General features: G+C 39.6%; 1 protein-coding gene and 1 non-coding gene across 3 annotated transcripts; both read right to left on the bottom strand.

Moving 5' to 3' along the window:
- Window positions 1-335: 335 nt before the first annotated feature.
- Window positions 336-27,589, bottom strand: UTP6 (UTP6 small subunit processome component). Of its 2 annotated transcripts, XM_019981754.2 has the most exons (19): window positions 27,404-27,589; window positions 25,969-26,053; window positions 20,942-20,983; window positions 20,628-20,720; window positions 19,459-19,506; window positions 18,931-18,994; window positions 17,278-17,396; window positions 16,598-16,675; window positions 15,337-15,418; window positions 14,811-14,892; window positions 13,660-13,844; window positions 10,760-10,839; window positions 10,142-10,219; window positions 7,676-7,855; window positions 6,717-6,797; window positions 6,425-6,534; window positions 5,380-5,446; window positions 3,153-3,225; window positions 336-2,051 (listed from the first exon to the last, which is right to left on the bottom strand). In XM_019981754.2, the coding sequence occupies exons 1-19, from the start codon at window positions 27,493-27,495 to the stop codon at window positions 1,894-1,896; spliced, it is 1,797 nt and encodes a 598-aa protein (XP_019837313.2). In that variant the 5' UTR covers window positions 27,496-27,589; the 3' UTR covers window positions 336-1,893. The 2 variants fall into 2 exon arrangements, with proteins under 2 accessions (XP_019837313.2, XP_070628809.1); XM_070772708.1 differs by lacking the exons at window positions 336-2,051; window positions 3,153-3,225 and adding an exon at window positions 4,320-5,253.
- LOC139177858 (small nucleolar RNA SNORA54) lies at window positions 16,396-16,518 on the bottom strand. The gene has a single exon (XR_011562324.1). It is a non-coding gene; the product is annotated as a small nucleolar RNA SNORA54 (small nucleolar RNA).

The following is a 27,589-nucleotide window of genomic DNA, read 5'->3' as shown; positions in this document are numbered from 1 at the left end:
CACATTAACACATAGTAACATCAAAGAAATGCACATTAAAACAAGGATGTATCACTTTTCACCTATTAAAATGGTAAAAAAATATATAGAATACCCATAATGCTTGCAAGTATTTTCATACATTACAAATTGGCAATACTTATCAATACTCTTTAAAATAATTATATCCTTTAACAGAGAAATTCTACCGTCAGATGTCAGTCTTCCAGGGATGTGAACAAGATTTTTAAGAATCTTCACCAACAGCACTTAGAAGAAAAAATGGCACACGGTCCAACCACAAGCGATTCATAAAAAATCAAGCGATTCATAAAAAATAAGTCATGACTCATCTATTCAATGGAATGCTATGGATTTATTTCACGTTTTCAAGGCTATTTATAACATGGAAATAACATGGAAAACAACATAATATTAAGTGAAACATTGTAAGTAAAACTGTAGTGAATGCTTCTCCCAGTAACATCATGTTACGTTGAAGGATATACAACTCAAACAACTGCTTCTTTTGCTCCAAGAATGCCCATCTCTGCTGTAAGCTACCCTCCATCCTCGCCTCTGAAGCCCTTCTCTTTCTAAGCTCCTCCCTACCCCTGCCTTTCCTTGTTACTGGGTCTCTGCAGTGCAAACATTTCTCTCCAGATCAGTCCCAGAGACAAAAACACTTTTGTAATTTCTTATAAATCTTCTTAAAGGACAACTTTCCCCCTAATACCTAGCATCCTATTCTGCTGCTTCAACCAACTCAGGACATCAGCTCTATTCCTTTAACCCCCACTTCCATCCCAAAAGCTTGTCTTCTTTCTTGTCCATGACAGGGACTCAATGAACAAATGAATAAATGATCTAACAGTATAAATCCAATTCTAACAAAGGAAATCATACCAGTGAGTTTAAGTCCAGATGACAAGACTGCAACATGACTCTGTCCCCTCCATTCTTTTACACTAAATGCACACCACATATACTTTCATAGGGAGAAAATAAACAGAACTGTGTTTTCCTCTCCATTTTAACTGAACCTGAGGTCTAGATTAGAGCTACTCAAGCCTGACAAGGTGTAGTAAAACAAGATCAGTTACATCGTTTCCATGTATTCTGAAAAACATTTGGGACCTCCATAGGTCTGGCCTCAACAACTGGCTTCTGGCCATTAAACAGCAGCTCTCTTTTCTGGAATTCAAGATTAACACGTCAACAAAATTTGTCTCTGGGATCAGTCCCAGAGACAAAAACACTTTTGTAATTTCTTATAATCTTCTTAAAGGACAACTTTCCCCCTAATACCTAGCATCCTATTCTGCTGCTTCAACCAACTCAGGACATCAGCTCTATTCCTTTAACCCCCACTTCCATCCCAAAAGCTTGTCTTCTTTCTTGCCCATGACAGGGACTCAATGAACTAATGAATAAATGATCTAACAGTATAAATCCAATTCTAACAAAGGAAATCATACCAGTGAGTTTAAGTCCAGATGACAAAATTGCAACATTACTCTATCCCCTCCATTCTTTTACACTAAATGCACACCACATATACTTTCATAGGGAGAAAATAAACAGAACTGTGTTTTCCTCTCCATTTTAACTGAACCTGAGGTCTAGATTAGAGCTACTCAAGCCTGACAAGGTGTAGTAAAACAAGATCAGTTACATCGTTTCCATGTATTCTGAAAAACATTTGGGACCTCCGTAGGTCTGGCCTCAACAACTGGCTTCTGGCCATTGAACAGCAGCTCCCTTTTCTGGAATTCAAGATTAACACGTCAACAAAATTAAAGCAGGCCTCAAAACGAGACACCATCTCAGCAAACTGCAGATGACTGCATAAAACAAATCTGCCCGGAGGGCTTATAGCACTATTTCACAAAGGTGACTGTGCTCTTCCTCTTTTCACAAACGGCCGGCTTGATACAAAGCATGTTTAGCCATAAACTGCTCTACTGACTCTCCCTGCAACATTTTCATGGCTCGCCAATAGATCTGTCCGCAGTTCTCAGGTCTACCAAGCGGGTGGTTCAATTCTTCTTTGATGTAATCCATCCAGAGATCTTTAAAGGGAATCCAAACATACAATGAGATAACTGACAAGGCTTTATTAGGTCAACTTAATTATTTAATATCAATTCAATGCAAGGTTTCTAAGAAACAACTCTGTGCAGTTATTTTCCTAGAAAACTATGTGAAATAATACCTCAGCTTCTTACTTTAAAAGGGAGTGGCTTCTAGGTAAAGTAATACCTCTCTTCCCTTTTTTCTTTGGAAGGGAACGCCTACCCACTCCAGCATCCTGGCCTGGAAAATCCCATAGACAATTTTATGGGATCAAGAAGAGTAGGACATGACTGAGCAACTTTCACTTTCAGCTTCTTTAGTATGATACATCAAAACCTTTTGTTTTTAAGTAGAAAACTTCACTTTAATCATGACAGTCTATTTATCTCGTAAACTCAAAAATGCTAAATATATTTTTGAGGGAGGATTTTGCTGAGTCTCTTTCAACATGAAATTTACCTCAATGTGTTTATTAGAACCTTGTCAACATGCTTAATAAAACTTGCTTAATGTTAGTAAAAATGCTGTTCTCATTCATTTCACCAGGAAAGCATGCTGAAACCTTGTAAAACCTAATGTATGATTTAAAATCTGAGTTTAACATCTGTTAAGTGTAATTTTTTGAGTTCCTAAGTCAACAGACTTTACATGACATACCTATACCCAGAAGTATGTTTTACAAGTCCTTTAAGTTAAGACAATGTGGCAACAGCCCATGACAACCGTTGTCAATCAGTATCACCACTCCTCTGACATAATACCCACTCCATTTTGTTCTGAACTACCTTAATCTTTTCCTTACAAATATCACATTTTTTAAAAGAACCAAACCAAGCAAATCTCCCTCTAATCCAGAGTTCTTAATAGAAGATCCATGGGCTTCGTTCTGGGCTTGTAAACTTGAAATCAGCAGTAAAATTATGTCTGCAACTATTTACATACAAAATAAGGGAGGAGGCAAAGGAAGGATGCTAAGTTTTATTCTCAAGGAGGTCCATGACCCAAAAATAGTTAAGAAATACGATTCTAAGCATAATGATAGGTTACAGACCACACACGCAAACAGGCTTGTGTGTCAATAACTGAAGTTTACTTACCAGAATCATTAGTTCCAAATTCTCTCAAAGCCCTTTCATAATACTCTCTTAAGTTCTCCATCTTACAGGATTCCTATAAATAATCAGACAATCTTGCCTCAAAAGTCTAATTTGTAATGTCACAAATTCATTCCACACATATTGCTACTACTGTCTATTAGGTGTTTGAAGGAGAGGAAAGATGGGTTTAAATGAACACAGTCTGACTCTGAACTTGTCCAGAGAAAAGTCAAATGCACTATGTGGCAGAGTGAAGTAAATGTAAAACAATGACAAAAGCACTTTGCTCTGGTGGCTTGCAAAAAGCCAAACCAATTCTCACTTGAGGGAACAAGGGCAGCTCCACAGGAGAGTATATGTGAAACCCTGCAGGACTTAAATAAATGGGGAAGGTTCTACTCCCTATGGTGAGGGATTTCTTCCTTGAATATATGGGCTCTAGCACATACTAGCCATACTCACCTTAAAAAATTGTTTATATCAAGGCACTATATAAATACTAGTTACGTGAACTTTAGCAAGTTTTTTGAACCCTCTGACCTTCAAGTTTCCTCACCCAAAAAATGAGGATAACAGTAACATTATCTCTTAGAGCAATTTTAAGGATTCAATTAAAATACTGATGAATTATTCATCAAGCAGAGTAGCCACTACCTCGTGGGGGTGGGGGGCGGGCAGTGCAGCACCACTCAGCTTATGGGATTTCAGTTCCCTGACCATTCCCTGACCAGGGACTGAACCTGAGCCACAGCGTTAAAAGCCGAGTCCCAAACACTAGACCAGCAGGGAACTCTCTGCCAGTACTACCTTTACAACAAGTGTTAATTCTTCACCTCTACTTTAAATATTTTCTCTTCGTTTTGTTTTCAAAGCAGATAAACATCTTCAGTTTAAAAATCTTTTTATGTAGTCAAATAACAATGTCTTCGTTCCAATTTCTCTTTGCTGAGACTGTACTATCTTACAGAAAGCCAGTTTACTTCGTGTCTTACACACGAATGAAAGACAGAATCACACTTTACGAAGGGCTCATAGTAGATGTGTAACTATGCAAAGTCCTTTCCATTCAGTCTTCCATCTGGCCTTGTATATCCTCCCAAAACAGGTATTATGACCTCCTTTACAGGTGAGTATGTCAAAGGTTAAAATTAAGTGACTTGTCCAAGATACATGACCACTGTGTTATTAATCCAAAGTCAGGCTATGAATTACGATGTTAGATTATCTCCTATACAACAAAAACAAATCACTGACGCACAATGGGGTCAAAACCTTGAAAATAATAATTTAACCTCATTATCAATTTTTCAAAATTCATAGAAAAACAAACACAAATCAAAATGCCAAAGAAGAGAAAACAAAACTGGACACATGGAGAAGAGATGGAGAAAACAGGTATAATGATATATGTATATATGCAGCGATTATCACCGTAAGTATAACTTTTAGAAAACTATCTGGCAATATGTAAAGAACCATAAAAAAAGCCAGTATTCTCCAATCCTAGAAATTTATCTCAAGAAAGTAATTCAAATGGGGGGAAAAAAACTCTATACAAATAAAACGCTTGCAGCACTGTTTTCAATACCAAAATTCTGGAAATATCCTATACATAATGGGACGGTTAAGAAAACTTACAGGTTTAGTAAGACAACCATTCAAAATGATCCCACATGAAAACACAGAATATGTTTACAAAATAATGTTAAGGAAAAAATAAAAACTCCATATATCACGTCAGAAATAAAACAGTACAAAACTGCATAGGTAAATAAAGGATTAAACAAACAACAAAAAACTAAATACGGCTGGCTGTGTCACTGGTGATGGGATTACAGATAAATTTGGACTTTTACGTTGTGTTTTTTAACTGACATTTTCCTGTGTTTTTCCTCATTCACAAGTTCAGTTAAAAACACCAGACACAGTCATGCGTGCCTTCTCTCTACCTCACAGCCCAAAACAAGAGACAACCAGGGCACTGTGGAGGCAGGGGGTGGCTTCCTACATGAGCTGACGTCTGAGTTGTCTAGTTTCAAGACAGGTTTCTTTTCTTCTTTGCTTGACTACCATTCCTAAAATCACATCTATGGAAAAGGGGCTGGAAGAAAAGGACCAGAAATGATACTGTATTATGATGAGAGCTTCTTAAACAACAAAATGCTGCCATAGATGAGTACATGCTAATCCATTTTCCCAACGAGAAATGCACAGACAGGACACTTACTTGCTCCTTCTCAAACTGGATCATCTTCCTGAAAAAATCAACTGAAAATGGACGGTTTTCCTGTAAACTAAAGAGGAAGGGGAGAACTGTTATCTTACACAGAGACAGAAAGCCTCTTACAAACCGTGAATATAAATACTGTGCCAGGGCCCCGCTGCACGTGGTCTGATATAGTTCTGGCTGCGACTTCAGTGCGGGGACTGGACCTGACCACCAGCCACTCACCATTTCCCGTCTCCAATGCCTGAACTCTTCACCACACCAAACGCCTACCCAGTTTTCTTTCTGTTCTCTTCTTTCTCACTTTTAGGGTTTTAAGTTCCCTCTCCTTCATTTCAAGGTCTTTTTGAAGGAAACCAATAAGCCCATTTCTAAGAATATATTCTGAGAAAGTAATTTCCAATATGGACAAAGAATATTTATGCAGCAGGGTTCATCAAAGCAGTTACTGTGGCCAAATAAATTATGGCATATCCCTAAGTTATTTTTAATAAATGTTAAAGAATTGTTACTGATAGGAAAAAAGCCAGTCTAAGGTTGATCAATAAAAAGTGGTACGCCACATGTGATTATAGTACAATCTCAGATATGTGAAAACAGATTTAAAAGAAGAACTTTTTGTAATATGTATCTGGCTGCACCAGGCCTTAGTTGTATCATGTGGGGTCTTTCATTGTGCGTGTGGACTCTAGTGGTGGTGCAAGGGCTCAGCAGTTGCAGTGGGCAGGCTTAGCTGCTCTGTATGTTTTTCTCCAATCAGGGATTGAACCCATATTCCCTACATTGCAAGGGACTACAAGAGAAGTCCCTTTAATTTTTATTGGGGTGAAAGACAAATTTTAAAAAGATTCAACATGTTTTTTCTCTTAATAATGGGATTATAATGAATTATTTGCTACCTACCTCCTCCTTTCTTTTTAAAAAAATTTGTCACAGTGGGCATGAACCAAAAGGCTCTTGGATTTATTCCTCACGTATAATCTGGGAGCAAGGGGCTGAGTATGGGGTGGAGAGACAAGTAACAGCTGCGCATGTCTGTAAGTACCTTTTAAACACATCTCTGGCCTTTTTGTAACCACCACTTCGATAAGCCCAATTCAGATACATTTCCTTCACAGGGACTGAGTCAGCTCCTGGGAGACCAAAGATAGCTCTCTAAAATTTAAAAGAAAAAAGAAACAAGCTACATAAGGAGACATCTAGGTATCAAGACAAATTTCCCAAAACCATCCCAGCACACTGAATGAACAGTGCTTTAGGAAAAAACCCTTTGAAAGCTAGCCAACTAGAATTATTTGCATTACCCACACATGAGACTTACGACAGGGGGCCTGTACCTTATAGATGGCTTCAGTTTCTTCTTGCTTTCCGGCATCTTCACTCCACTGGGCCCAAGTAAGCCACAATGGAAGGCAAATCTGCTCACAATAAAACAGTTAGAAAATGAGAGTTTAGTGCCAAGCTCTGAAAACTAGTCACTATAAAAATATGTTCCCCTTGAAATAAAATGTGAAATATGGAGTCATTCCCAGTCTGTCCTCATGGAACTCTTGGTGCCTGGCAGGAATGGTACACCAAAACAGAGAGAGCCTTTGGACTCAGTCACCCAAAGTAAGACTATTCTGTTAATTCTACTTCCCCTCCCCTGGGGACTACTGCCTAAACTTATTATTATCAATCATCTGTTAGTTAAGCACTGAACAGCCCACAATTCCACCCAAGCTATCCGTAAGGTCACTATGTACGATCTGGAGTCTGCCGTGCAGGATTACAACACAAGTGCTCACTCATCTAGGCTGAACCGCCTGGACGTCACTCACGTCCCAGCAGCTCACACAGACAAGCAATAAAACAATTATGATTTCTCCCCACTTTAACCCCTAGAATGCTTTTTTCCTACTAGTATAAAAGATTCACCACAAAGCTTTAAAGCTTATTCTTTAAAAAATTTTTTTCAATTTTAAAATAAACTTTCGAGTTTAGAAATATGTGTTTAAAATGGGACTTAAGGTCAGCTTTGGAAGCACATGAAAATAATATTCTATTAATACTTTTCACTTATCAGATATATAAATACAAGTAGAAAAGTTTACATAATTTTGTCTATTTTCAAATAAAGATGTAGAAACATACTAGTAAATGGAAGTTATTCTTCCACCTGTGATCCTGATTCAACCATCACCATGAATGCACTTTGAGGCCAGCTCTTCTCTGACAAGTCTACTCCAAACACACTTTGGCTGAAATCTGAAAACGTCCCAAACAGAACGAAATGCAAAAGACCCAACTCACATACCTGAGGTTTCAGGTACTCAAAGGCTTGCTCAAAACCCTTGGACATCTCATGGCTCTCTGACGTAATCAGGGCCTCCAGCTTCACCTGCCACATCTCCACTGATTTTTTGAACAATTTCACCCCAGCGTCTGCCACCTCCAGGGATTCCTTTAACAACTGGCGATGCAGCAACAACTTGCTCTGCAGAAGACAAAGGGTCATCCAAGAGTCACTGCTGAGATCTATGTTATCTAATTGGAATTTCGCCTCCACTCCTGTTCCTATTCCCAAAGACTATCGTAAAAACGGGAAGAGCCAAAAAGCAAAGGGCCTAAATAATTTAGATTGAAAGCTAAATTGTTAATAATATAGTTCACTGCAACAAAACCCACACCCACTGAACAGAATATAAAAATCAGTAAAGACAGAACTACTATCTGTGTTGTGGTAAAGAAACAAACTCATTCAATCAAACAACAGCCTGGCATACTATAAACTTGTACCATTTCTCTGAAGAGTCATGAGCGTGTTTATGCATAAACTTGGGGAATTTTACTTTAACAAGTATGACCCAAGAAATAAACAAACAGGAGGAAATCTTATCTGTTCAAAAATGCTTGTGTCCACGCTACTGTAACAGGGACAGAAAAATCTAAAACCAATCCACTATTCTAAAATTGTGAGGTAGTAAGTAAATGGCCATATGTAATCCATTCATTCAACAAGCATGTTAACTGCACATTGTGTATTATTATTACTGAATCTTCAATAATGAGAAGGTCAGGTGTGTTCCCAAAAACCCACAGTGCCTCCAGTCTAGCACCAGAGACAATGTGATACGTATGATCACAGGAAAAGAATCATATGCTATAGGAGTACAAAGCACTGTCTTTGGCAGTGATCAGAAAGGGCTCCCCAAATGGAAGCCCCATCTGTGCCAAGACTTCAGGAAGATCAGGCATTATTGAGGTGTAAGCAGAGTTCACCAAGAAAAGAGAAGACCCTCCCACCGACATGGGCAAGAGGCTAAGGATGACAGAAACTTTGGATCCAAAAGGAAATCGAAGCACAGAATGACTGGAGGGCTGGGATGTAAACTGGAGAGACTGGAAATTCCTCAGAAAGGACAATGGGAAGCCACAGAATAACCTGATAATCAATTTTAAAAGATCATTCTAAAAAAAATAAATAAATAAAAAAAATAAAAGATCATTCTGTGGAGAATGATCTGGAGAAAGGATGGGTACAGAATCAACCAAGCATTTGAAGTTAAGAGGTAGTGCAGTGAAGGACTCCCACAAAAGGCAAGGTCACCAAATCAGTGACAAGCAGGGAGGCTTGGAAGGGTTACTGCCAGAAATGTAAAGAAGAAAAGATGTCTGAAATGACCAAAGCAGGCCTGCCCTGGTGGTCCAGTGGTTAAGACTCCATGACCCAATGCAGGAGATGCAGGGTCAATCCCTGGATGGAGAACTAAGATCCCACATGAAACACAGTGCAGCCAAAACTACAGGACTACCAAGGCACTCCAAGACGCATCCAGCTGAACAAACATACAGGGTGGGACTGTCTCGCCAGTATTCAATAACAGCTCAAACATGGCATCTGAACTCATCCAGATAGGGGACTCTTCACATCTAAGATGCTCTAATGGACGAAGGGCACCCCAGTCGTGGTATAACATGATACACTACTAACATGTTGCTTATGTAGATCCATGTAAAAAGTACAGAAGAAATATTAACGTGAAAACAGCAGAACACAAAATAGCAAAACATTAATGGCAGTTATGTAAAAACTACGTACGCTGTATAAAAAGAATTGTACAAATAAATGGTATTCAATAAATACAGATTTTTGTCCTTTCTTCCCCTACAAAAGTATTTAAATACATTAACATTCAGTCTCATGTAATGCTCCCAACAGTTTTATGAGGTGGCAAAAACAAGGATCACTATCACTCTAAAATCAAGTCAACAGTCTCAGAAGGGTTAAGCGGTTTGCCTATTTCGTGGCAAAATCCAGACTAGACCTGTGTTATTCCCACACTACTATTAGTAATAATCCCACTATTATTCTGGTCTCTATATAATCTTTACCCACTTCAGAACATAAGGATGGGTTAATGTGCTTCTTACTAAAATGTCAACTTTAAAACACTGGGACACATCTGTCTTTATTGTACCAACGGTTACTCTGAGCCAAGCATAGGTTCAGGAAAACATGAACAGACAGACAGACAAAATAGACCCAAGTATGACTCTTGAGTGTTTTCCACTATGTATTAAAAAACATTCCTCCCTTTACTGGTACAGATTTCATTTCTGGCCCACACCAAATACTGAAAACCAAATAATAAACTCTCTACATGTACCATGCCAATCTTCCAAATGTGCTTAGTTATAAAACCATATATATTAAAATACACTATACAAGCATGAACCAACCAGAATGAAGTACATGTAATCCGCATCAATGTGTCCTTACCAACTGCCTGTACTGAAGTTCTGGTAAAAGTTTGAGCTCATGTGCCTTCCAGAATGCAACCATGGTTCTTTCCAGCCTCTGAAATCAAAAAAATCTTTTCAGTTCATTACAAAGATCCTAGCAGGGGCCTTTGGCCTCTGGCAGGAACAGAAGCAGTTTTACTTCTGAGAATTCAGAGAAGGGGCTGAGGTGGTTTCACTTACGATTAAAGGATTTGGGCAGCTGCACCAACAACAGCCCAGTGAGAGAGCGCCCCCTAATATGGTGGCCAGAACTAGAGCAAAGCAGCTGACTCAGACCTTTCAAGTCAGGAAAAGGTGCTTAATGCATGACCTTCTTGGAAACTCCCAGACCCCAAGAAGCTGTGCCCATGTTCTTCTTTCAGAAAACACTTTCTGGAACTTCCCTGGTGGTCCAATGGTTAAGACTCTATGCTTTCAATGCAGGAGGCATGGGTAAGATCCCTCGTTGGAGAACTAAGATCCCCACGTGCCATGCAGCACTTCACGCCCCGCCAAAAAAAAAAAAATGTGTGTGTGTGTGTGTGTGTGTGTATATATATATGAAAAAAAGAAGACATTGTCTAGTCAGCCACTTTAACCACTTAAAAGTCAATACCTTCTTTCTGAGGAGGCGACTGCTTGTCTTCTTAGTAAACCTCTCCATGCAGAAGTTCATGTAACACTTCCACATAGCCTCTGAAAAAGTCAAAGCTTATGTTAATCAGACCACCAGCACTTTTTTTAGTCTAACAGTCCTCACATCATCTCAGGAAAAATTCCTCTGAGGAAGAGTCTGAAGTGGAAAAAAAAGAAATTATTGTGATTACAGTCTATCAAATATCTCAAATACTGAGGGCAAAACAACTGAGAAGTGACAGAAATATAAACATTAAAAGCCTTGGAAAAAAAACAAAAGCCTATCCATGTCAGGTACCCGCTACTTTTCCCAATATTACAAAATTGTGAAGTAAATCTGTAACAGGAAATAATCAAGGAATGATGATTAAGCAATCTTCTAAAATATCATTTCCTCAGTATAATTTGGGCTTCCCTGATAGCTCAGTTGGTAAAGAATCTGCCTACAATGCAGGACATCCTGGTTCGATTCCTGGGTCGGGAAGATTTGCTGGAAAAGGGATAGGGTACCCACTCCACTATTCTTGGGCTTCCCTTGTGGCTCAGCTGGTAACGAATCCACCTGCAATGTAGGAGACCTGAGTTCGATCCCTGGGTTGGGAAGATCCCCTGGAGAAGAGAACAGATATCCACTCCAGTATTCTGGCCTGGAAAATTCCACGGACTGTATAGTCCATGGGGTCGCTAAAGCCTTTGACCATGTGGATCACAATGAACTGTGGAAAATTCTTCAAGAGATGGGAATACCAGACCACCTGACCTGCCTCCTGAGAAATCTGTATGCAGGTCAAGAAGCAAGTTAGAACCAGACATGGAACAATATAGTTCCAAATGGGGAGTACGTCAAGGCTGTATATTGTCACGCTGCTTATTTAACTTATATGCAGAGTGTATCATGTGAAACGTCCAGCTGGATGAAGCACAAGCTAGACTCAAGATTGCAGGGAGAAATATCAACAACCTCAGACAAACAGAGGAAAACAACAGAATGGCAAAGACTAGAGATCTCTTCAAGAAAATCAGAGCTACCAAGGGAACATTTCATGCAAAGATGAGCACAATAAAGGACAGAAATGGTATGGACCTAACAGAAGCAGAAGATATTAAGAAGAGGTGGCAATGGAATACACTGAAAAACTATACAAAAAAAGACCTTCAGGACCCATGTAACCACGATGGTGTAACCACTCACTTAGAACCAGACATCCTGGAATGCAAAGTCAAGTGGGCCTTAGGATGTATCACTATGAACAAAGCTAGTGGAGGTGATGGAGTTCCAGTTGAGCTATTTCAAATCCTAAAAGATGATGCTGTGCAAGTGCTGCACTCAATATGCCAGCAAATTTGGAAAACTCAGCAGTGGCCACAGAACTGGAAAAGGTTAGTTTTCATTCCAATCCCAAAGAAAGGCAATGCCAAAGAATGCTCAAACTACCGCACAACTGCACTCATCTCACACGCTAGCAAAGTAATGCTCAGAATTCTATAAGCCAGGCTTCAGCAGTATGTGAACCATGAACTTCCAGATGTTCAAGCTGGATTTAGAAAAGGCAGAGAAACCAGAGATCAAATTGCCAACTTGCTCACCAAAAAGCAAGCGAGTTTGAGAAAAACATCTACTTCTGCTTTATTTAATACGCCAAAGCTTTTGACTGTGGATCACAACAAAATGGAAAATTCTTCAAGAGATGGGACTACCAGACCACCTGACCAGCCTCCTGAGAAATCTGTATGCAGGTCAAGCAACAGTTAGAACCAGACATGGAACAACAGACTGGTTCCAAGTGGTGAAAGGCGTACGTCAAGGTTGTATATGTCATCCTGCTTATTTAACTTATATGCAGAGTACATCATGAGAAATGCTGGGCTGGATGAAGCACAAGCTGGAATCAAGACTGCCAGGAGAAATATCAATAACCGCAGGTATGCAGATGATACCACACTTACGTTAGGAGAACAACTCAAGAGCCTCTTGATGAAAGTTAAAGAGGAAAGTGAAAAAGTTGGCTTAAAACTCAACATTCAGAAAACTTAAGAACATGGCATCTGGTCCCATCACTTCATGGCAAATAGATGGGGAAACAATGAAAACAGTGACAGACTATTTTCTGGAGCTCCAAAATCACTACAGATGGTGACTGTAGCCATGAAATTAAAAGACGCATGCTTCTTGGAAGAAAAGAAATAACCAACGTAGACAGGATATTAAGAAGCAGAGATATTACTTTGCTAGTCAAAGCTATGGTTTTTCCAGCAGTCATGCAGATATGAGAGTTAGACTATAAAAAAAGCTGAGCACCGAAGTGATGCTTCTGAACTGTGGTGTTGGAGAAGACTCTTCAGAGTCCCTTGGACAGCTAGGAGATCCAACCAGTCCATCCTAAAGGAAATCAGTCCTCAATATTCATTGGAAGGACTGATGCTGAAGCTGAAAATCCAATGCTTTGGCCACCTGATGTGAAGAACCGACTCACTGGAAAAGACCCTGATGCTGGAAAAGATTGAAGGTGGGAGGAGACGGGGACAACAGAGGATGAGATGGTTGGATGGCATCACCGAGTCAATAGACATGAGTTTGAGCAAGCTCCAGGAGTTGGTGATGGACAGGGAAGCCTGGCGTGCTGCAGTCCATGAGGTCACAGAGAGTCGGACACGACAGACCGACTGCACTGAAGTATAATTTATTTCCCCAAATAAATGAACAAATGCCACAGCTCTCGGGGGAGGTCATAAAAAAAGAAAGAAGTGGAAAACCAGCCAGGCACACTGTAAGCTACCACACAGAGGTTCCAGAACTGATTCTGCTCCTGAGAATGAAGCTCCAGGTTCCCACTCAGGAACACCATCGCTCCTTGACGCACAGGGCCTGGGGAAGCTCACCTGTGGGCACAGTTTTTACCGCCTCCTCGTATACAGCACAGCACCTCTCCTCCCGGCGGCCCACCTCCTTCGCTTTGGCTTGTTTGGTTGCAGGCAGCTCTTCTACTGGCTGTGATTCAATCACTAGTTCTTGCCGGGCCACATAGTCCCAAGTGACGGGGTCATCTGCGTGCAGAGCCTTAAGGCTAAAAAATACTGATTATCAACCTAGGACATGTAACTGATTCAGACTATCAGAACAGAGAGAGTCCCAATGCTCTGAAAATGTACCGAGAACACTCCTTTATCAATTCCCTCATCACAGGAGTCCTTTCCCAACAGGCTCTCCAGATGTCTCCACCCTCACTATGTAAATATCAATGGATGAGAACGGTCCATCCATTAACAAGCATCCACACTTGTCAACTGCAGACTGTCTCATTCATAAATATTAACTTACAAATTAGATGTCAAAGGCAGATATGTGTAACAAGATGCCTGGTTCTCGAGCCCAGGACAACCTTCTCATAACCAGGCTCTGGGTTTTCTCTAATAGGAGTCTAGTCCTCTACCAAAAACCTAAAGGTATCCACAGAGCAAACAGATCCAAGTTCTATCTTATCTCCTATGAATGTAAGAGTCTTCCCAAGGATGAAGGACCCACAAGGTAGGCTGCAAATAATTCTTCAACCAGACATTAAAACAATAATGTCTGATTACCTGTAGCACTGAACTATAAACATTCACTCACTCTCATCTTAAGGACAAAAAACAGGTCAGGAAGGCAGGAATACAGATTTTTACATAAGCTGTAGGATAGATTTCTTACTGAACAGAAAGCCAGTAAGTGAGTCAAAACAACTTCTCCAAGCATACATTTTTCAGGGACTACCCTGGCAGTCCAGTGGTTAAGACTCCATGCTCCAAATGCAGGAGGTCTGGGTTCAATCTTTGGTCAGGGAACTAGATCCCACATGCCACAACTAAGGCCTGGTACAGCCAAATAAATATTGTTTAAAAATGCATTTATGTACTGTGATGTAGTAGTCCAGAAACAGCTTTCTCCCCAAGGATTTTATATGGTATCTTCCGTCCCCTTCTCTAAATATCCAACTTAAATCGTTACCCCAAGATCAAAACAGACCTATTCACCTTTCCACTACTTTACTTACTCATTGTAAATTTCTCTTTGCAGATCTTTGGCAAAGTCGAACAGCCGTGCAATTGAAAGCAGTGACACATGAAATTTTGCACCTAAAATTTTAAAAGCAGGGGAGTGGAGTCAGACTCTTAAAGGAGTGCTTTCTTGAAGTACTAGCGTTAGTTTTGTATTATAAAATGGGAAGTAAGAGAAAATAGGGAAGAAAATAACAGTCCCACTACACATAGTCTTTGTTAATATCTGAGTATTCAGTAAGTACTTTTAACTTTTATTCTAAGTGTCTTAGGGCAGAAAGGAACTTAATTAAATCATCTACTTCTTTTCAACTCCTCACATGATTTAGATACTCAAAAACTTAGACATGGTTATAATCCAAGGGGAAATCTACATTTTCTTAAATAAATAGGACACTATTTCCCACAATCATGAGTTTTACACATTCCAACAGAAATTTTCAGAACAGGCTAAAGGTCTTCCTCATTATAAATAGAATGGTTCATTTTCCCACCATAAATAAATTTTCAAAAGATACCTACTTTTAATTACACTTGTAGAATTCTTATAGATGATCCGTGCCAACTCGCCCGTAAGGATTTCTTCAGCATGCTCGAGATTCCCCTAAAGAGTGGGATGTTAAACAACATATGGTGCTGGCAAGTAGGAAAAGCACTAGGGTGGAAATTAACAATCTAGACTAACTGTGCCACATGACAGCAATCACGCATGACACAAATCACACCCTCTGGCAAATCACACCTCTCTCTAGGCCAGTTTCCCTCAGTTGTCAAATGTGCAGCATGAACAAGACCTTTGATCTTACAACTGTGTCCCCAGGCTCCTGGAGTGGTGGCAAGATCACACGGCTTAAGGCCCTAGGTCTCCATCTAGCCCTGAATAGGTCAGGTTTTACATGCTTTGTTGACTCTTCTGTGTAAAATTTTAGCTAGTTAAAAAAGTTCAGAGCTGGAAACCACTGTAACAGATGATAGCGAAGTTCCTTTTTCAGCTCTAACATTCTCAAACTTATTTCTTTAAACTTACTCTGTCAGGTAAAAAAATTACATGAATAGGAAAAGAAAGAAGGCTAGGGATCATACATTTCACCACCTTTCTTGAGCTCCTAAGAACCATTAACATATCACTGAATGAGATCAAGAAGAATAGTTTTTGGCCATTCCATCAGTAATAATTTCAAGGGCCATGCCAATGAGTCCAAATGTTTGTTTTAAAAGCACAAAATTCCACTTTTAAGTCAATGCAGGACATTAAAAGTTTCCAAATATTAAGCTGGAATGAAAAATACATTCTAGGACTTCCTGGATAGTCCAGTGGTTAAGAATCCGCATGCCAATGCAGAGGGCATGGGTTCGATTCCTGGTCCAGAGCGATTCCACATGCCTTGGAGAACTGAGCCCACGTGCTACAACTACTAAAGCCTGTACACTCTAGGACGCATATACAACTAGAGCACCTCCCGCTCACCACAACCCGAGAAAGCCCCCACGAAGCAACAAAGGCCCAGTGCAGCCAACAAATAAATTTTAAAAAAGAAAAAAAAAAAAAAAAAACACTCTAAAGATTTTCTTTTTATCTCACTTTGTCTCCAAGACCTTAAACCGAGAGCCTCCAGGCAGTCAGTCACGTGGTGCTGGAGCTGCTATGGCACCGGAATGGAACCCGCCAGCCACAGGCAGACCAGCAGGTCACGAACAGTGCTCCCAAAGACTTTCTTTTACTCCTAAGCAGACTCAAAACACTCTTATCTTATTAACAAGTTACAGTATATTAGGATCTTACCACATCCATGTTGGCTTTTTCAAACTCTTGCTTTTCCTTCCTCAATTTTTCAGCATGCATCAGCTCCATCCTAAAGTACTGCACAAAAGGGAAATAACAGACTAATAATCTTTGAAGATAATTTTTTAGTTAGAAATATATGACACTTCTTACTCGTAAGTAACAGATCTGAGGAAGAGTTGAGAGACAATTATATTTTATCTTGTTATGAAACTAGCTGACATTGACAAGGTATGGTTTTTTGCTCTTTTAGTTTTGGCCATGCCAGGTTTTACAGAAAAAAGAGCAAAAGCAGCAGGAAGGGAGAGGAGGGGAGGAAGAAGTGGAGGGGAGGAGACAATGGGAGGGGAGTGTCAATGAACGAATGCATATACACATATGTACAAAAGTATAAAAATGAACCTTAAGCCTCAACTAAAGAAAAGTAAGGTTCAGCTCCCTATCCCTCCCACCATTAATGGGAAGGTAGGAGTCTCCATCTCTCACTAAAGATCTGGAAGAGGAACAAGGTAAACACCTATTACTGGCCAAGAAATACTCTTTTGGCCCCTTTTCCCCAGCAGCTCCCTTACTTATCCCGAGCCTCCATAAATCAAAGCCTTAACTTAATGAAGCATACATGTTTTCTCCAGAGGACCTAACAGAGCCATTACTCTCATCTTATGTGCAAACACACTCACTTCTTCGTAAAGTTTCGGGCAACGTGGGTGAAAGCGCAGAGCCCGAAGAAATAATTGTCTCGCACTTTCTGAAGAAAAGCGGTCTTCCAGTTCCCATTTGGCCGCCAAAATCCACAAACCTGTAAGTGGAAGACATCCAACTTCATTTCAATGAAGTAATCAAGTCAAATATGAAAAGACCAAGGCTCCCGTTTTGATACCCAACTTTTTTTAACCTTGACAATCAAGAAGAAGGGGATGGAGATAGGGAGTTTCTAACAGTTATCTATAAAGTACTACTGCTTTATCTAAAACAAAAGTGTTCTGAACCAAAGTAGTAAATGTGAACATCTGTAGGTGCTTAGTAATGTGCCCATTACTTTATTTCATCAGATCCAAGGTCAATCATCTCATTTTTAAGTCACATACAAATTTTAAGTGTTAAAAGGCTGGGAAAAATTGTGCATCTTAGAGCCAATGAAATATATTATTTTGCTCTTTTGTCTATTTAAATGATTTTTCATTTAAAGGAAAAAGTTATTTAAATATTAATGATTTCTTTCAAATGACTCATAATTTAAAATTTTTTCTACTGTCCCTACTGGGAATAAAGGCTTTAAAAGAAAAAACCTTTACCCTTCTACATGAGAAATTAACCTTAACATTCTAGCTCTCTCCTAGAGACTTCAGAGAATCAGCTATTACCAGAGAAGACTGCTTTTGGTAAAAATGGCCCATGGTTGGTAACTATGTCTGTATTAGGAGAACTCTGAATGGTGTAGAGCCACTGCTTTGCACTTTCTTGAGCATGTGACTCTTGAAACTGAGCACAATTCATATATACAATACCTGGAAGCTACATGCCTCCAGGGGTCTTCTCTCCTCTGCCCACTCATGTGCTCTCATGCCCTCTTATCTGAGACAAACCTCCAGGCTGCTGAGAGCACTACTGCCTTCCTGCTGGATCCTTCTGAATTAACTGGTGCCAAATGCAGCCTATTCTGAGTCTTGTGTAGTGTAAACCTAATACTAGAGAAGAGACACTGAAGCACCCACTGTAAAACACCGGTGTTCACAAGAGGTTTTCTTCCTGAATACCCACCCTGTGCTAGTGCCACTGCTGCTGCTTAGTCACTAAGGCATATCCAACTCGTAATCCCATGGACTGGAACCTGCCAGGCTCCTCTGCCCACGCAATTTTCCAGACAAGAATACTGGAGTGGGCTGCCATTTCCTTCTCCGGGGGGATTTTCCCAACCCAGGGATCGAACCCAAATCACCTGCTCGGCAGGTGGATTCTTTACCACTGAGCCATCCAGGAATAACCCTAGTAAAAATCTGTATTCATATTTTCCCCTTTAAGTTTCTGAAATTCTCAGATTTGAGTGCCTCCAAACAGAATACCCCTCAAAGCACTGAGGAGTTCCACTATCAGTTAAAAAGAACTGCAGTCCTTCTTGCCCACAGATACAGTACCTAGCATGGTTACTAGTATACAGCAGGCAGTGATGAACTAAAAAGGCAGCTAATTCAGGAATAAAAACTGCTGAGGCCAAGATGCTATGCTCAGGTCCTGAAAATAATTCTTTCAGGTTTATAAAGCAAAATAAATCCCAAAATGGCTTGAGTCCACAAAAAAAGGTAGATAAAGAACTAAGGAGGATATCACCATACCTGGCTTGTTTGAATGAAAGGCCAACAAGGAAGAAAATATCTTGCTAAGGTGAACGTTGGAAGCCTATTAAAGAAAAAAAAACAATTCTACTTCCTGCACAGCAAAGGCATTGATATGAACCTCTAAGTATCTGTACTGTACTGTAATCCCCTGTAAAATCCAATGAGGCAAAAAAAAAAAAAAATCCAATGAGGCAAGATCTGTTATTGCTAGGGAGATATAAACAAAGATTCACTCAGAGCTTTCTTCTACCTAAACAACTACAGATAAACATCTTACATTATCTAAAAAATGTTTTCAACTTTAATACATAAAAGTCATTTGCCTTTCAACTGATATAGAAGCCATCTATATAGTCATTCAGACATGCAAATGTTACACTGAAATTCCACATTCTTGAGTTCTCTTCCTGTTTGTTAACCCTCCCTATGTCTTTGGAGAAAACAGTTCAGCAGTCATGTATGAGGTTTAACATGCAGGCTAACCAAAAGGAGAAAGAGAGCGAGACAGGGCTGCCCAATACTCACCCACTTCCTACAAAAGGCTATAAAAGACAGCCAAAGTCGAACATCATCCTGCAAGAAAAGCAATGCAGTAAGCTACCTAAATTTGAAATTTCATATACAATACACCACTCTTGCATTCATTAATTTTGTTTGCAACAGAGGAAGATGTCAGAAACTCCAATGTGTTATATACCACATCCCTCAGCCTATTAAGCTGTCACACACCCAGGCTTTAGATCTCTTAACCATAACTGCCTCCCCCTACTGCCGCCTCCCATGCTCTAAGACAAAAATCTATCCAATTTGTTTGATGCACTTTTGAGGGATTTGCCTGGCACTCCAGTGGTTAAGACTCCATGCTTGCAATGCAAGGGGCACAGGTTTAATTGCTGGCTGGGGAACTAAGATCCCACATGCTATGCATCACAGCCAAGAAAATATTTTTTTTAATGCACTTCTGAAATGGTCTCAATCAGGGGCCGCAAACTGAAATTTGTCATTCCCAAGAATCCAGAGTACTTCCCAGATAATATATCCTGGTCCCAGAACCAAACTTGAAGAAAAACCAAGTTACTGAGCTGCTGCCCCTACTCTCAAGATCAAACCAGTCCATCCTAAAGGAAATCAACCCTGAATATTCATTGGAAGGACTGATGCTGAAGGTGAAACTCCAATACTTTGGCCACATGACGCAAAGAGCCTACTCACTGGAAAAGACCCTGATGCTGGCAAAGACTGAGGGCAGGAGGAGAAGGGGGCAACAGGATGAGATGGTTCGATGGCATCATCAACTCAACGGACAAACTCTGGGAGATAGTGAAGGAGAGGGAAGCCTGGTGTGGGGTTGCAAAGTCAGACACCACTTAGCAACTGAACACCACTCTCACCTTTTCTTCCACCTCAAGTCTTCACAGTATTTTACTTAGAGACATAATCAAACATATCTCAGATAATTTTATGATCCTTAAATATGTATGAAATCCACTGTTTTCAGCCTCATCCTCAAAAAATAAGGTAACGCAATCAATTTTCTTAATGGTTGATACATGGTTTCAAGTAATGATCTATCACTAGAATAAGTATCAAGATATCCATAAGAATCCACAACCGCACATTTGAGCATCCAAGTCATAATGCATATAATACAAATCCTCACATCTCTTACAGTTAAGGACACACTGAACACTTACTTTCCACTTAATTGACGCACGTCGGAAGACACTCTGTATCCGATGTATTATAGGATCCTCAATCTCATCCTTCTTAAATGTATATCCAACGCGCTGAAAAAGGACATTAAAAAAAAAGCCTCAGCTTAATCCCACTTATCCAAACCAGCATTCCCACTTGATCTTTAAACAGTACTGACAGAGAAAGCAACTAGTTAAAAAATATCATTATGAGCACACCACCACACAATTATCAGTGCCAACTGCTTCCCAAACCCAAGTTCTAGAGTCATATTAATACTATATTTTTTCCAACTTTCAGAAAATCTACTTACAGCTCTCCTTTTCTCGATCAGATCCAAAAGATGAATTTCATACTGTGAAAGAAAAACACACATAAAAAAGAAAACAAGAAATATTATAACCTTTTATTTAGAGGCAATGCACTTCGTTAAAACTATAAAGTAAATAAAAATCAAGAGCATAAAACAGAAGATAACTTCCTATCAAGAAACCTAATTTACAGTAAGTATCTAGCATTCCCTGAAAATGCACCTTACATCTATAAAACTCACACATACATAAGCATACAAGTATCTTAGATAAAACAATACGTATTACTAAAGCTGTAAGACTTATGATTTACTTTATCAATCTAACCTAGTCTACAGGTGTGTGCCAACTTTCAGTAAATCAACCATTTAAATATTTTAGCCAATGTACAAGCAAATAAAGCAGATAAACAGGGTTGTACTAGTTGAAACACAGTCCCTAATTGGCTCTCCCTACCCTTACTTCTAAAGGACCCCTGAGAACCTCTATGACTCTCCAAAAACCACTAATGCATAATTCCTCTCTAAGCTTGAAAACTACCAGGGGCGGGGGGCGGTGGGGGGATACTAGAAAGAGAAAGCATAGAACTTTACAAGATCTCATGCTTCATTTTAAAAAAAAATATTTCAAACATACAGAACACTCATACAGCTTCCATACAGTTACATCAAAGCCTACATTTTACTCTATTTGCTTCAAGATATTTTTAGAAATAAAACATTTTGAATAAAGGCAAAGCCCCCTATGAACCATGTCTGATTCTACTCTTCTTCACCAGAAGGAATGACTATCTTGACTCAGTTGTTTTTCATGCACAAGCATGACTTCAAACTATTACAGTCTTAAATGCTTTTAAACTTTATGTAAATGATATCATACTGAACCCATCACTCCATTATTTTACTCAACATTGTGACTTTAGATATATCCTTGTTGTCACATGGAATTCAAGTACATTCATTTTAACTGCTGTATAGTATTTCATTATAGGAACGAGCAATTTACTTATCCTTTCTCCTGTGATAGTATTTGTTTCCAATTTTTCTATTACAAAAAGTTGAGATTAATATTCTTGAACAGGTCTTCTTGTAGATACATCCAAGAACCTTACTATGAACATGTAAGCTCCCAAAGGCAACGATTTTTGTCTGCTTAATTTATTTTTGTACCCCCAATGGACTGGATAGTGCCATGTACTTAACAGGCCCTCAATATACACTGTATGAATGAATGAAACCACTGGGTGACAGAATACATGCATTTCCGACTTTCTGAGATAGTGTCAAATTGCTCTTCAAAGTGGTGGGACAAACTATATACTAATAATGTCAGCCTTTAAGATATCTGTAAATATGATGCTGTAAAGCAGTAGTGCCCCCTGATTTTAATCAATATTTACCTGATTACTAAAAAGGCGAGCATCTTTTCCTAAGCTTACCAATGACTGATGCTTCCCCTTTATGAACTGCATGTTCCTAGCTCTCCTGTTTTCATTTTCTTTCCACTCGTCATTTCCTCTTGATTTTTAGTTCTTTACTTATTCTAGATTCTCACTATATGTACTACAAATATTTTATCTCATTTTGTGGCTTGTCTTTTTACAATATTTATCTTTCCCTTTTTGCACAGAAATTTTTACCTTTAACATAAATAAATTGGTCTTCTCTTTCACGGTTTGTGCTCACAACTCACTCATAAAAAAAGAATGAAGTAAGGCCATTTGCAGCAAAATGGACAGACCTAGAGACTATTATACTAAGTGAAATAAGTCAGAAAGACAAACACCATATGATATCACTTATATGTGGACTCTAAAACATGACACAAATGAACTCATTAATAAAACAGAGACTTAGAAAACAAACGTAGTTTACCAAAGGGGAAATGGAGTGGGAAAGGGATGAATTAGAAATTTGGGATTAGCAGATACACACTGCTGCTGCTAAGTCACTTCAGTCACATCCAACTCTGTGAGACCCCATAGACGGCAGCCCACCAGGCTCCCCCATCCCTGGGATTCTCCAGGCAAGAACACTGGAGTGGGTTGCCATGTCCTTCTCCAATGCATGAAAGTGAAAAGTGAAAGTGAAGTCGATCAGTCGTGTCCGACTCTATCGACCCCATGAACTGCAGCCTACCAGGCTCCTCCATCCATGGGATTTTCTAGGCAAGAGTACTGGAGTGGGGTGCCATTGCCTTCTCCAAGATACACACTGCTGCTACTGCTAAGTCACTTCAGTCGTGTCCGACTCTGTGCGATGCCATAGACGGCAGCCCACCAGGCTCCCCCGTCCCTGGGATTCTCCAGGCAAGAACACTGGATTGGGTTGCCACTTCCTTCTCCAATGCATGAAAGTGAAGTCGCCCAGTCGTGTCCGACTCTTAGTGACCCCATGGACTGAAGCCTTCCAGGTTCCTCCATCCATGGGATTTTCCAGGCAAGAGTACTAGAGTGGGGTGCCATTGCCTTCTCCAAAGATACACACTACTGTAGATAAAATACATAAGCAACAAGGTCCTACTATATATAGCACAGGGAACTATAATCAATATCATGCGATAACCCATAATGGAAGAGAATATGAAAATGATTATATATGTATATACACACACACGTATGTATGTATGAATAGCCAAATAACTTTGCTATCCACCAGAAATAAACACAGCATAGTAAATCAACTACACTTCAATTTAAGTAAGAAACCTTTCCTGAGAAGGAGAAATATACATCCCTTATATGTGGAATCTAAAAAAAAAAAAGACACGAATGAACTCACCAAACAGAAAGAGACTCAGAACAGACTCATGGCTGCCAGAGGGAAGGTCAGGTACACACTACTGTATTTAAAATGGATAATCAACAAAAACCTATTGTATAGCAAATGGAACTCTGCTCAATGTTATGTGCCTGCCTGGGGGAGAATGAATACATGTATATGTATGTATGGCTGAGTCCTTTCCCTGTTCACCTGAAATTATCACAACACTGCTAATCGGCTATACCGCAATACAAGATGTTTCTGGTGTTTAAAAGAAATAATAAAAACAAAATTTTACCAAAACAAAAATAAAAAAGAAACTCTTTCCAACCTAAAGTCATTCATTATTTTTAGAAGATTTAAAGTTTTCCCAGCACATTTAGCTATTCAATTCAACAGGAAGGGATCTAATTTCTGCTGAATCCAGCCCAGCATTTTGCATGATCTACTCTGCATATAAGTTAAATAAGCAGGATGACAATACACAACCTTGACAAACTCCTATCCCAATTTGGAACCAGTCCATTGTTCCGAGTCTGGCTCTGTTGCTTCTTGACCTGCATACAGGTTTCTTAAGAGGCAGGTAAGGTGGTCTGGTATTCCTATCTCTTTCAGAATTTTCCAGTATGTTGTGATCCACACAAAGGCTTTAGCATAGTCAATGAAGCAGAAGTAGATGTCTTTCTGAAATTCCCTTGCTTTTTCTATCACCCAGCAGATGTTGACAATTTGATCTCCGGTTCCTCTGCCTTTTCTAAATCCAGCTTGAACATCTGGAAGTTCTTGGTTCATGTACTGCTAAAGCCTAGCTTGAAGAATTTTGAGCATTACTTTGCTAGCTTGTGAGATGAGTGCAACCGTGTGGTAAGTTTGAGCATTCTTAGGCATTGCCTTTCTTTGGGCTGAAAATGAAAACTAACCTTTTCCAGTCTTGTGGCCACTGCTGAGTTTTCCAAATTTGCTGGCATATTGAGTGCAGCACTATAACAGCACCATCTTTTAAGGTATGGAATAGCTTAGCTGGAATTCCATCACCTCCACTAGCTTTGTTTGTAGTGATGCTTCCTAAGGCCCACTTGACTTCACACTATATATAGGATGCCTGGTTCTAGGTGAGTGATCACACCATCGTGGTCATCTGGGTCATGAAAATCTTTTTTGTATAGTTCTGTGTATTCTTGCCACCTCTTCTTAATATCTTCTACTTCTGTTAGGTCCATACCATTTCTGTCCTTTATTGTGCCCATCTTTGCGTGAAATGTTCCCTTGGTATCTCTATTTTCCTTCAAGAGATATCTAGTCTTTCCCATTCTATTGTTTTCCTCTACTTCTTTGCACTCATCACTTAAGAAGGCTTTCTTATCTCTCCTTGCTATTCTATTAAACCTTCAGTTCAGTTCAGTAGCTCAGTTGTGTCTGACTCTTTGTGACCCCGTGAATCGCAGCACGCCAGGCCTCCCTGTCCATCACCAACTCCCGGAGTTCACTCAGACTCACATCCATCGAGTCAGTGATGCCATCCAGCCATCTCATCTTCTGTCGTCCCCTTCTCCTCCTGCCCCCAATCCCTCCTCCCAGCATCAGCGTCTTTTCCAATTCTATTAAATCTTAGGACCTTTCAAATACAAGATTCTTAGCCAGGTATCATTCTTAGTCATATATTATTCATTCACTAGGTTTTTTTTTTTAATCTAAGCTTTAGACCCTTTACTCTTATAATGTTTATCAGTCTTAAAATGTAAGACTTAACAACATCTCATTACTGGGTTGTTTCTGAATCCTGAATTTGTCCTCCAACAGATTATTCTCGCCAAACTGAAAATTGATCTAGCATATACATTTTATCTTCACTCAATTCTTCCATTCATTCTCAGGACTGAAGTATCTTGTAGCAAACCTAACCTCTTTCTAAATAAACACACTACGAGTACCTAATAATAACTTTCTAACCACCTGCTAGCATCAAACTCACACTCCTTTATTTTTCCCCATAAGACATTATCAATCGATTCTCTTGCTGAAATCCTAACACACTGGTTTTTTGGAGTCTCTGATGTACTAACCCTACAGAATAAAAGAAAGTTGTTTTCCAAGGACCAAAGCCTTAGCAGAGCAATGCTATTCCCAAATCACCTCTATTCCTGTTCAAAAACTGCCTTTCTACTCACCATCAGTTCCAGAAGTTCAAAGGAAACTGACACCAAGCTAACTATTCTATAACTGATTTTAAATTTGTGAGGGGATTCAGAAGTAATAAAATTACTCACCTGAACATATCTGATAAAGTCATCCTTTAAAAGACTTCTTCGCTGTATTCTGTATTCCAGTTCTAAAGCCTTCCTAATGATTGCCCTGAGGAGAAAGCCACTTAAAATTTAACACTTGATATACGCAGAAATTAAATAAAAGACTTTGGAATTTTAAAAGTCTATTTTCAATATATTTAAAACATACAATTCCCAAATAATTATCCTTCATTAAGCAAATATTCTCTTATACAATCGCTTCTGTATTCGTTATTATTAAGGCATAGTTGATATACAATACTTATTAGTTTCAGGACTTATGCAGTCTCAAGAGCATGAAGATGTACTTTAAAACTTTCATGAAAATCACCAGCAAAGATTTCTTTTCCTCCAAATTCAGGTCACTTCAGTTTAAATAATAAACAAATTTCTTTCCTAAATTCCTCTTGTTTCTGAATTCTCAACAAGCAGTTATAAAAAAAAAAAAACCTGGATTGTCTCTAACCGTTTTAACTACAAAGGGCTTATTCAGGAAGACTCGCTGTGTTTAACTAAGAAATGAACATGAGTATATTAGAATTTAAGGCAAGATATGCAAGACCAAAAATCGACTCTATTTAATGATAACAATAACATTTACTAAACAGTTATTAAAAAATTAACAATATGTTCTGTTTCATTAACAAATGTTAAAGGTTCCCATAGTCACAGTACTACATTTGCAGTCACTGTAAAATGAAAAAAGTCACAGAAAGCTATTAAAAACTATTAAACTAAATTTTAACAAACTAATGAATAACTACATGCTGGTCGTGGTTCGCTAACCCCTAGGGTAAAACATGAAACTGAATTAAATGATCCCCAAAGTCCCGTCTTCTTAGAAAAAATTATCATTCGTGGGCTCCCACGGTCCAGTGGTAAAGAGACGCAAGAGACGGGGGTTCAATCCCTGGGTCGGGAATATGCCTTGAAGTAGGAAATGGCGACCCACTCCAGTATTCTTGCCTGTAAAACTCCATGAACTGAGGAACCTAGCGGGTCGCAGAGTGAGACGCGACGGAGCACTCCCACATACCCCTAGGCACACAGCACTAGACCGTACACTCGGCTACAACCAACTTACAGCACATTGTACCGCGAAAAAAAAGGTCTCACTTGTCTGACTCCCCCTCCGCCCCCCGCTACTGTGTCAGGGATGCTGCTAGCTGTTGACCGGTAGGGGTCCTGGTTTTATCACCTTTATAGCCTCAAAACTCGGGTCTACGAAAAAACATACTGTTTACAGGGTAAAAAGACGGATCCCCTAGCAATGAATGAGGAATTAATTCTAGATAACGTCAAAATCTGTAAACGGCCTTCCGCCATATTAGAAAAAAATCAACCCAACGGCCCCCTATATCCGCCCCCGCCTCCCCTCTGCCCGCCCCAGCCCTTCCTCTTTGCTCCGCTCTCTCACTTGATCTCCGCATGACTGAAAAGTCCAGTGCGCTCCAGCTGTTGTAATTCGGGAAGTCGATCCTCTACACGTTCCTGAATTACTTCCGCCATGATAGCCGAACTCCACAACCGACCAGAGATCCTCTCACCGACGACACGCGAAGGAAATGGCCACCGTCTCCCGAGAACCGGCCAAAACGTTCGC

The sequence above is a fragment of the Bos indicus genome, chromosome 19 (assembly GCF_029378745.1).
Source record: "Bos indicus isolate NIAB-ARS_2022 breed Sahiwal x Tharparkar chromosome 19, NIAB-ARS_B.indTharparkar_mat_pri_1.0, whole genome shotgun sequence".
Lineage (NCBI taxonomy): Eukaryota > Metazoa > Chordata > Mammalia > Artiodactyla > Bovidae > Bos > Bos indicus.
This window is presented reverse-complemented; position numbering and strand designations above follow the sequence as displayed.

Bases quoted from the DNA above. Each gene is read 5' to 3' on its own strand.
- UTP6 (XM_019981754.2), bottom strand. From the start codon at position 27,495: ATGGCGGAAGTAATTCAGGAACGTGTAGAGGATCGACTTCCCGAATTA. The intron at 20,984-25,968 runs GTGAGTAATTTT...TTTCTTTCACAG, and splicing joins ACTTTATCAGATATGTTCAG to TATGAAATTCATCTTTTGGA. The intron at 5,447-6,424 runs GTACTTACAGAC...CTTCCTCTTTAG, and splicing joins GCCAGAGATGTGTTTAAAAG to TTTACAGGAAAACCGTCCAT.